This window comes from Diorhabda carinulata, chromosome 4, assembly GCF_026250575.1.
Source record: "Diorhabda carinulata isolate Delta chromosome 4, icDioCari1.1, whole genome shotgun sequence".
NCBI lineage: Eukaryota > Metazoa > Arthropoda > Insecta > Coleoptera > Chrysomelidae > Diorhabda > Diorhabda carinulata.
The window spans coordinates 20,778,416-20,789,469 of NC_079463.1; the positions used below are offsets into that span (position 1 = coordinate 20,778,416).

Consider the following 11,054-nt stretch of genomic DNA (forward strand, 5'->3'; position numbering starts at 1 on the left):
GTATAAAAAGTTCATCTTATATAGGGTTATTATACCGCACGCGTTATTAGTAACCCACGGTATGAAAGGTTTTTCTTTGAATATTTTTTTTGTAGCGGAATATATTTTTAGAACGTCTACTATGTGTGCTAGCTCACGCACTTCCAGTCCACCATCATCCAGTACCACTTAGGGATGACTTTAGGTCTCGCTTAAAGTCATTTTTTCTTCATTCCTTTTACTAATCTCATAGTTTCCAGCGCCGTATATCATTGTACTTTGAACAATTTCCTGGCTTCTTTTGACATCTACTAATTCAATGAAAATCGATTTTAAGTTGATACATCACAGTTTTTGTCACTATAATGAAAGTTTATTTAAGTTTCGATCACCTTATTGACGCTGATATTAGTGAAAACCACTTCAAACTGTGTTACCGATTTCCGTGGTAGCTATACGTTGGTAACCACGTGGTACCCAAGCGTAATCTACGTGGTTTCTACTAAGAATGTTATTTTTTGTGTCTATCACAATTTATTTTCGATTGCTTCTTCCATTGTTGCATTCTATTTAAAGATAAACTTTAGATATTCGAATTTATGTACCTTTTTGAATCAAGATCTCATCCACTAGGTTACCTACTATCTAATCCTCCACTGCAAGAGATTCTTGTTTCTCCAAAAGTTCATTTTGAGTTCTACTTCAAATTCCTTAGATCCTCCTTATCGTGTGCTGTAGTCTTTCGCAAAATTTGATGCTTTAGAATTTAAAGAGAGGAGGTGATGTGGAACATCCTTGTAGAAGTCCTCTCGATGTTATAAAACTGTTGGCGATGTCTAGTTTTTATGATGATTCAATTTCCGTTACATAGATTTCTTGTTATTTTTATTATATTCTAAGAGATTCCGTTTTCTTTCAAAGCTTTCCATATCCATTTTCTTAACACTGTAAACTTCTTCAGGTCGATAATCACTTAGTGTACATTCTTATTTTTGGACTTCCTCTTTACTAGAAGCTATTAAATTGTGTAGATGTGAGCTATTATCGATAATTTTCCTATGAATCCTGCCTGTTTCTATCTTTTTCCTTGCATTTGTTGTTCAGTCCTGTTTTTAAGTATTCTTTCGTGAATTCTCCACTTAAAAGATATTTTCCACGATACTTTTCATATAAATTGCGATCTCTTTTATTGGAAAGAGATGATATGTATCATGAAATTGATTTCGTAGTAGTTTTTCAGATCCTTAATTCACAAATTCCTCTTGTATTCCTTCTGGTTCGGATGCTTTCCCATTTTTATAATACTGATTAAATTCTACATCTGCTGGGATCGCCTCTACTACTCACAATATAGAGCAAAAATAATTATAAAATCTAACGTATTGATCTCACTCAAAATGACATGACATTGACATCATAAAAATTACCTTCATGTCATTTAACTGAGTAGATAATGATATTAACCTTGTACGAGTAACAACTTCTACGTGTCTTGTTACACATTCTTGGATATCTTCATTTTTAACATCAATAATATTTTGACGTACGCATCATCAACGCAAAAAGTATCAAGGCCCTTTTTGCTCGATAACTTCTGTCATTTTTGGTTATCTTTACACATGTTTGCTGTCATTGCTCTGCGTCGGTATGTTATATCAAAATATATCTGGTTCAATGGCGTACGAAACACTTAAATCAGGATGGGTTCTTCGAACCGGAGTTTATTGATAGCAGGAAAGTTTGAGTTTTAGTAAAATCAAATCGTTAGAAAACAGAGGCGTTGATTCAAATTTAGTACTTGGATATTGAAGTAAAATCAATGTTTTACACATAAGTTGAGTATTACATTATTTGGTATTAGTTATTTATACTACAAGGGATGTAAATAACATTTACTAGTCAAGACAACTTAACGTATTTCAAATAAGGAAAGTAGTTAATCGACGGGTATCAGTTAATTATACAAGGTAGGACTTATAGTCTGTCATCAATGGAACTCGATATATTTATGGTAATTTTCACTTACTCAACTCATACACTTGTCAATTTGTTATGTAGAGATTGAATATGTAGAGGAAAGTGGTTTACATTCTTTATAGAAACCGTTAGAAGTAAAAATATAGGAAAAAATAAAAAATTACAGGGAAATATTTCTCAGAAATGTCAAACCAATGTCAATGGAGATTATCAAAGTTATAGTTCTATTATTAAATGTTAAAATTTGAATTTGAACAATAATATGAATATATTTCATAATAATTATTTACATAATTTGTCAAAAATGTCGCTCTTTTCATAATGTGTTTACATATAACGTTTTATCTTCTTCCCGCCTTTATGATATTTATTAGAATCTTCAATTACAATAAAAATGTGGAATCAGTTGGTGTTACTATTGAACAAGATCTTGAAGTAATTTCATTATGGAAGCAAACAACGATTCAAAAAAATTAGTCAAAGACAGTCAGAAGTGATTATATCTCTTCCAATATACCAAATTAAAATAGTAAAAATACCTAACAAACCGTCAGTTCACGTGGACTCATCATATCCATTGAAAACATGGCGTTCATTAAATTCATGAATTTCTTTAAATAATTAGAAATATGGCGATTGTTAGACAATGGGTGAAACTAATTATGTTTTCAATGTTTATAGATCTTGAAGTACTATTGAATCAACATAATGAGTCAATTGTCAGTTTTCACATTGAATAAATTATTCTTTTAATCTTAAGCAGTTACGTAACTACTTTTCACAGCTGATATATGGAGATTATGAAAAATGTGACGTTTCCTAATATCAACGAGTGTTTAAGTGTCACATTTGATAGCAGAATTAGATAAAAGTAATTTTTAATGTGGTCGTAGATGAAATATTATATGATACTCCAGTGTAATAGTTACAACGATTGATGTCAATAAGGACATGTTCAAAATTTTCACTGCGAACATCTTGGCAATATGTTAATGTGATTAGTCTTTTTAAGTCACGCAAGCTCAGTTTTTTATACCATACTTTTGACATCTCCGAACAAAAGAATTCTATTGGCGTTAGATCAGGAGGAGATCATTGTGCCCATTATATCGATCCTCGCTTCCCTATCCACAGATTACTAAAATTTTGGTTTAGGTACTATCGGATTCTGATTTGGTGATGATGCGGTGCTTATATTCGCAGAAACTTGCGGATTTGAACAGGATGTAAGTTTTTCAAAGCTGGCGTGACATTATTTCTAAATATTTGTAATCATTCAAGTCACCTTAAATGAAAAATAGCACCTTTACGATGTGATTACAAACAATTTCTTCCCAAGCATTAACTTTTTCAAGTCAAGTTTTCATGAGACCGTAACGGTCCATTGCCATTACAATGAAATGTTAATAAAAATAAGTTCTTCTATCCAAATCGTTTGCCATGAGTTTCTGGATTGATATTATTTATAGGATTACATGTTATTTCCTGTTAATATTCAAAAAAATTACACGTGGGTAACGTTGCTTCTGGACACCAGAAGCAATTAAATTTTGCTAATTGTTCTTTGGGATTAGGTGACAAATTTTGGAATTTTTCGCGATTTGATCGATCAACGTCCATTTATGTCTGTTATTTAACCAATGGTTCGTAAAATGGTTATTTGAAATGTACCATTTTTCTGATATTATCACGTAGAGTTACAGCAACTTTGAAGGACAGTAGTATTGACACCAATCACTACAGTCATACGAGCAGACAAGTTAAGAATTTTTCACAAAAATAAACAAATATTTCTCATTTTATCATCAAGAACTAAATGGAAAATAATTATTGAGTGTTATGTAGCAAATTTGTCGAATCTAATGTTTATTTTTCTAATAAATTTGATAGAAAAATATTTCAGAAACAGCTAAAGATAGGTATAGGATAATGTACATTAATTGTGTCCTGAAGAATCCAGAAAATCAATAATATTTCGGTTTCCAAACCATTTCTTCAGGATTTAATTCACATAAAAACGGGCGTAGCCCCAATAATGTATGTCCATGAGTCTGTTAGAAATGTTTAGGTTAGTTAATAGTTGATTTGAACATTTCTTAAAATGTTTCTTTATCCTGACGGTAATACGTTTTTTGTTCTATGTAAGAAAGGGGGCTTCGGTTGTCCCGTGGGTTGCATGGGATTCTAACCACTCCATTTAAAATTTGATTAAAAATTCTTCAAATTGTCTCTGTCACACTTTTAAGATTAAAACGGAAGTTTTTTTAATCATTGGAACAAGTTTGAGGAGTTGTGATTGTGTGAATGCTCCTAGTGATTTGAAATTAATTATAACCATTCTAAATCCATTGAGTTGGAATTTCTGATATTCATAATGAAGACACTATTCATACTACCACTACACCAACACTCATTATACTGCTAATGCGCTTTTCTTCAGAGACTAAAGGTAAACGGTTGTTTTCAGTATTTCAAATGAATTTTGTCTTAAGGAATTCATTTCAGATAGTCATTAGACATTGAATACGCCGATGAATTATACCAATTTCGTCAAGAGCATGACATAATAATATAGACGCATGCTCAAACTATGCAAGCAAACGATACAGTCCTTAATAGAGCAAATGCGGTTCGTGAGTTGGTAGCTAATATTAAATGTAGGAAAATAGTTTATTTGGGACACGTAATGCGTGGTAGCCGGTTTAATATCCTCCAGTTGATTATGATGGCTAAAGTTGAAGGAATCGGAAGGAAACTAACCTTTTGGTTGAGGAATATTGGAGAATTGACTGGGATAAGAAAAGCAGGACAGTTAATTAGACTAGCTAAAGATAGACAGAGTTTTGCCATGCTGATCACCAACGTCAAGGAAACACAATAAGAAGAAATGTATCAATGATAGAATTGAGATAATCCCGACGATTGAGCATTGAAAAACCGGTTGGTGTAGTAGAATTTTAATGAATAGAGCAGGAAAAACCAAATAGAGTAACATATGGTATATTCAAATGGAGTAAGAACGAGTCTAAAGTATCTATTTGAAGGGGACATCAACACATCATAACAACGGTTGGAAGGTTGAGGAAGAATAGTACTCATTCTAGAAATGGTCAATTTCCCAATGTTGGGAATTGTGTGAGAGTGAGAAAGTGGATTCCATTGGAGCACCTTTGAGTCTATAGAATTTACCTTGCAATATGAAATAGATGTTTGATGAGTGAAGGACAATATGGTGACTAGAGTCTAGAATAAATGAAATATTATCGATGGGGATTTTGGTAACTATGTAGACAACAAAAATATCTGTAGGATAGATCAATTGAATCGCGAGATTCACACGCGATTGGTATCACACAGCAAATGGCTGATGGCTTTTAGCATGAAATTGGGACAAAAACTAGGAGATGTTGAATTTTTTTTACATTTAAAGAAGGGTCTTAGATTGACATCTTGTATATTAATTATCGTTAATTATTCTGTTTTTGTTAAGTTTTTCCATTTCATTCTCTCTTCTCGTATATCTTTAATAAAACCATCAGAGTTGGTTCTTTAGCTACCCCGAATGAAATATAAACCAGTCGGATCAAAATTGTAGGGAAATAATTCATAGTGTAATGGATAGCTATCCAAGATATATTTATAGTTGGTAAAAGTGGTCGCAACCCGTTTTAATAATTCATTCTCCAGAAGTGGTAATTTATTTGATTGTCCTTGTTCACACTTGGCGGTATATATATCGCATGTTAACATCAAGTAGGTGTTGTTTTATACACAGAGGGATAATTTTCTATGTGATCGGTCGTTAACTCCCCTTTAATGAGTGGTAGTTGATAGGCGTTTATGAAACATCATCAAGATTTTCAATGATTGTTTCGATATGTCGATTCGGTAATTTTCAGCCGATGCTAGGAAATATTTATGAGAAAATACTATCATTAAATGAAAAAATATCCATGCATGTTTTATTGATATTATCTCTGGGTTATTTCGAAAAAATAAAAAGTTTGATTCGATAATATATTATATAGTAGATTGATAAAAGGAAAAATAACAATTCGAGAGAAATCTCATAGTTCTTATGTCATTTATTAATGATGGATTTCAGTTTAATCTATTACATCACTTAATAAGTCGTGTGACTGACACACAGATGGCGAGATCATTTTCAAATTCATGTCATCTCACTCAATTTCAATTTACGATTAGGTATAACCTAAACTAACCAATTTGTGGACTTTTTTAATGTTTTCTGGAGTAATCACCTCAATTGGATGACCAGAACGTTCACCATCATCGATGTCTGTACGGCAACGTTTCAATTCAGGTTCTTTTCCATGACACCGAGTATTAATAACGCTTTTTAAGCCATTGCTAAGATGGTACAGTATATTGTTATCAAGAAGTTATAATAATTTAACGCACGAAATTGTTTGGAATTCTTTGTTTTGAAAATAACAAAAGTAGCTTCATTTAATGGCTCTCACTTATTTCGAAATGTCATGAAATTTTACACATAGTCTTTTGAAAGTTGGTACTACATAAACGTCATGCAGCAGTGCCATCTGTGTGTCAGTAACGCGACTTAGTGAGTGATACCAATTTTATAATATAATCTACCATTTTTAAACAAGAATGGTAGATAATAAGAAAACTAACTTTCAAACTGTAGAAATGTTAAAAATATTATCATTATTTTGTTTATCTTGGGACAAATCCAAATAAAACCAAAATTTTCTAGAAATAGGGGCGTAATTTCTGATTTTGAAGATGATATAGAAAATATTACTTACCTACAATATTTGATTAATAATTAGTCAAATTACCCATATTATTTTATTTATATATCATTAATCAATACAATAAAAGTGATACAAATGTTGCTAGTTGAAAATATTAAGTATTAATTAGTATTTAATCTAAAATTTTCAAAAAAGTGTCATTCTCAATCAAATATTTGAACAGTATTTCTAAAAACCCATCCATATTCTACATAATAACATAGCTTTTTGCCCTCTTTAGCTTTATCTATAAGTCGACTCTCTAGATTCCATAACCTTTAATATATCGATAGGACATTCCATGCTTTTCCATATTCGTATCATAGAACTCACTAGGATTTAACCTTCTCGCTCATTTACTATTTTATAACAAAATTAGAAACATTCTCTCAGTAAAGCGGCGGGTATTTAATATTAAAAAAACAAGAATTCTCTCGCCCACATCAAAGTATAAATCTTTCGACCGTTCACTTTGAAACATACATAAAGGACTCGCCGCCCTTTGTCAGACCCTCCATAGGAATAGTTCAAAATTTTTGTTGTGTTTTAATCACATTTTGCGAAGCAATATTTAGTTAATTTTATGTGAATATTAGACGTACCTTGTATATTAATAACACTTCATTTTATCGGCGACTACCTACAAGTGAATATGGCGCCAGAGAGATTTTATTTCATGCTTTGTGGATGCAGGTTATTCATTTTATCGTATTAATGACTTTTTAATCTTTTTTTCTGATTATTGAGTTGTCTTTCCGTTGCAAACAGCAATACAATATTTACAATAACCTTCATATACGAGGGCCGCGCTGCTGACCAATTTATAAATCAAAACAAACATTTCTGATCACTTTAAATTGTATCCTATCATGTAGAAAATCAAGCTAGAAACAGGTATAAAACCTATAGAAGCGTAGTGTCGAGCAACGCGTGGCGATTAAATACTTGTGTTAGAGTTAATTCCATACTGAATAGACTGATATAACCACAAAAAAATTGGTTTATATCATGTAATTGCGCAAACGTGATAGAGCATTGATAAGAATATTGATATCATCATCATCATCATCTATCAGCCATCTTCCATCCACTGCTGGATATAGGCCTCCTCTAGTTTAAACCATCTATCTCTATCTTGAGCTGTATGTATCCAATTTCCTACAATTTTCTTTACATCGTCACTCCATCTTGTTGGCGGCCTGCCTCTTCTTCTCTTATCCATTCTTGGCCTCCACTCCAATATTCTTTTCGTCCATCTATTATCCGTCATTCGGGCTACATGGCCTGCCCATTTCCATTTCTTTTGGGCTATAATTTCAATAATGTCCTTAACGTTTGTTCTTCTTCTTATGTTCTCATTTGTAATTCTATCCCTTCTCGTAATTCCCAATATTGCCCTTTCCATTGCCCGTTGCGCCACTCTCATCTTTCCTGCAGTTTGTCTCGTGAGGGTAAGCGTCTCTGCCCCATAGGACATCACAGGTATAACACACTGCTCATATACTTTTCTCTTTAGGCTTATTGGTAAGTCTGATTTCAAGGTACTACTCAACTTGCCAAAAGCTATCCATCCTAACTGTATCCGACGCTTTAACTCACACGTTTGGTTATCTCTTCCTATCCTCACTTCATGGCCTAGATATTTATAGTCATATACTTGCGCTATTGCACCTCCATCGATAATTATGTTATCATTTGTTACCAGATTTGTCATAAATTTGGTTTTGTCTAAATTTATTTCTAGACCAATATTCATTGTGGTTCTTTTCAAATCCGTGGCCATCTGCCGAGCGTCTTGCATATTGTCGGTGATTATGACGATATCGTCTGCGAAACGCAGGTGGTTTAGATACTCACCGTCGATATTTATACCTTTCTCTTCCCAGTTTAATTTTTTGAAAGAGTATTCCAACACACATGTGAAGAGCTTAGGAGAGATAGTGTCTCCTTGTCTAATCCCGCGTCCTACATGTATCTTATTTGTTGGTTCGTGGAGATTTACATTTAGAGTTGCGTTTTCATATATGTGTTTAATGAGCTTTGCGTATCTGTAGTCTATCCTACATTGTTGCAGGGCTGATAAAATTGCTGGAAGTTCAACTGTGTCAAACGCCTTTTTAAAATCGACAAATATCATTACGAGGGGCCTATTATATTCTATGGATTTTTCTATCAGTATCTTAATCGTTTGCAAATGGTCGTTTGTTCCATACCCTATTCTGAACCCCGCCTGTTCTCTGGGCTGATAAAAGTCTAACTTTCGTTCCAAGCGTTTCGTTACGATCTTAGTGAACCATTTATAAAGGTGAGAAAGCAAGCTTATAGGTCTATAGTTTTCAAGGTTCGTTATATCCCCTTTTTTGTGGATGAGAATTATCGTCGCATTTCTCCACTTTTCCGGGATTTCCCCCTTTTGTAGACATAGATTGAAGAGGGAGATTATTTCTTTTAAAAGTTTCTCACCCCCAACTTTGACAGCTTCTATCACAATTTGGTCTTCTCCTGCCGCTTTCTTGTTTTTCATTTCCGTTAGGGCATTTTTTGACTCTTCAATTGTTATTTCGGGTACAAGTTCTGAACCTTGGTTTACGACTTTCATTTTATTTTCTGTAATATTTAATTCTTCTCTTCTGCTCCTATATAGTTCCTTGTAGAACTCTTCTACAATTTTTACCAATTCTCTCCTATTGTTTGTTTCTTTTTTGTTGTTATCCTTGAGTTTGATGATTTCCTTTTTCCCATCAGCTAGTCTCCTTCTAAGCACCTTCATACTTTTATTTTCTTCGATTACTTGTCTGGTTTTTTCTGTGTTATATTTCCTTAAATCTTTCCGTATTTCTTTTGAAATAGTCTTATTTAGTGTTCTTATTTCGCTTGTATCTTCCTTTTGTTGTTCTACTAGAAGTCTTCTTTGTCTAATTAGATCTTTTGTATTTTTGCTTATTTTTTCTTCTTTATCTCCATCTCTTTTACAGTATTTTTGTTGTGCTTTTAATATTGTTCCAGTGATTTCTTCATTTAATATGTTTATGTCTAGTGACTGGTTTGTGTTCAGGGATTCAGTTAAGAAAGTATTATACGCATCAATATCTTCTGGGGTCTCCCACTTTATTTGTTGTTTCTTTCTTATCATTTTTTGTCGTTCATTTCTGGCGTTTATTCTTACAGTTGCTCTTACAGCTCTATGATCACTCCCTATACCGAATTTATTTAGAACTGTAACATCTGTGACAAATCTTTTCCGCGTCGTGATAAAGAAGTCTATTTCATTTTTTGTTCTTCCATTTGGGTTTACCCAAGTCCATTGTATATGCAATTTCTTTTGAAAGAAGCTGTTCATTACATATAACTTTTGATTGTGCAGGAAATCTATCAATGTCTGTCCTCTCTCATTTCGACCATCTATTCCAAAGCTTCCAATTGCCACCTCCGACATATCTGTTTGTTTTCCAATTTTGGCGTTAAAGTCCCCCATAATAAAAGTATAGTAGCATCGATTCTCTTTAAGTGCTATTTCTATGTCACCATAGAAGATGTCAACTTCCTCATCTGTGTGGGGTGTCGTAGGAGCGTATACTTGAATAATTTTAATTTCATACCTTTTACTTATGGAAAGTGTTATATATGCCACTCTGTCTGATATAGTCTTTAGAGTGACTATTGATTTTTCAAGTCGTTTGTTTATTAAGAATCCTATACCACCGTCAGGGCTGTTGGGATTTTCATTTTGATAAAAGAGATGTCCGGACTTCAATTTAAGAAGTTGTTCTTCTTTTCTTCTTGTTTCACATAAACCGATTATATCCCAGCTTATGTCCTTAATCTCCTCTTCCATTTCTAGAAGTTTACTACTTGACGATAATGTTCTTACATTGTAGGTTATGATTTTAAAGATCTTAGTGTTTCTACTTGATTTGCTTGTCGGTTTTTTGTCCCCCCCAGAATCCATGGGACTGACTGAAGTTTCTTCAGCACAAGATTTTGGACGATCTATCCTACTTGCCTGGGGTCGTTCCGTAATTGTTTTAAAACTCGACATAACTTTGAGGGTTTTTTGGCAAATAAAACGCCACGCTTGCCATTGCGTGTTGGCGAGTGTGTATTTCAGCCGCTCCTAACATGGAGATACAGACGCTGTTTGAAGCCGCCCACTCTGGGTCAGACGCCTCACCGTTGTGGGTTTCCTTAGCTTCACTTTCATCTCTTCGAGACCTTACCGGCAAGGGTGGCCCTACCAGTAGCTATGCTACCGCCGGCATCGCTCCCTGGATATTGAAAGTTACTGAGCCCTCTCACCACGCCAAGGTGAAAATCCCCGAG

The 11,054-nt window shown here is 33.6% G+C and overlaps 1 protein-coding gene across 1 annotated transcript; it reads right to left on the bottom strand.

The window, feature by feature from the left end:
• Window positions 1-1,223: 1,223 nt before the first annotated feature.
• On the bottom strand, window positions 1,224-10,773 carry LOC130893016 (uncharacterized). The gene is made up of 3 exons (XM_057798778.1): window positions 9,842-10,773; window positions 8,592-9,487; window positions 1,224-1,318 (listed from the first exon to the last, which is right to left on the bottom strand). Exons 1-3 carry the CDS (start codon window positions 10,771-10,773, stop codon window positions 1,224-1,226), a joined length of 1,923 nt encoding a protein of 640 aa, XP_057654761.1.
• Between the last annotated feature and the right edge of the window lie 281 nt (window positions 10,774-11,054).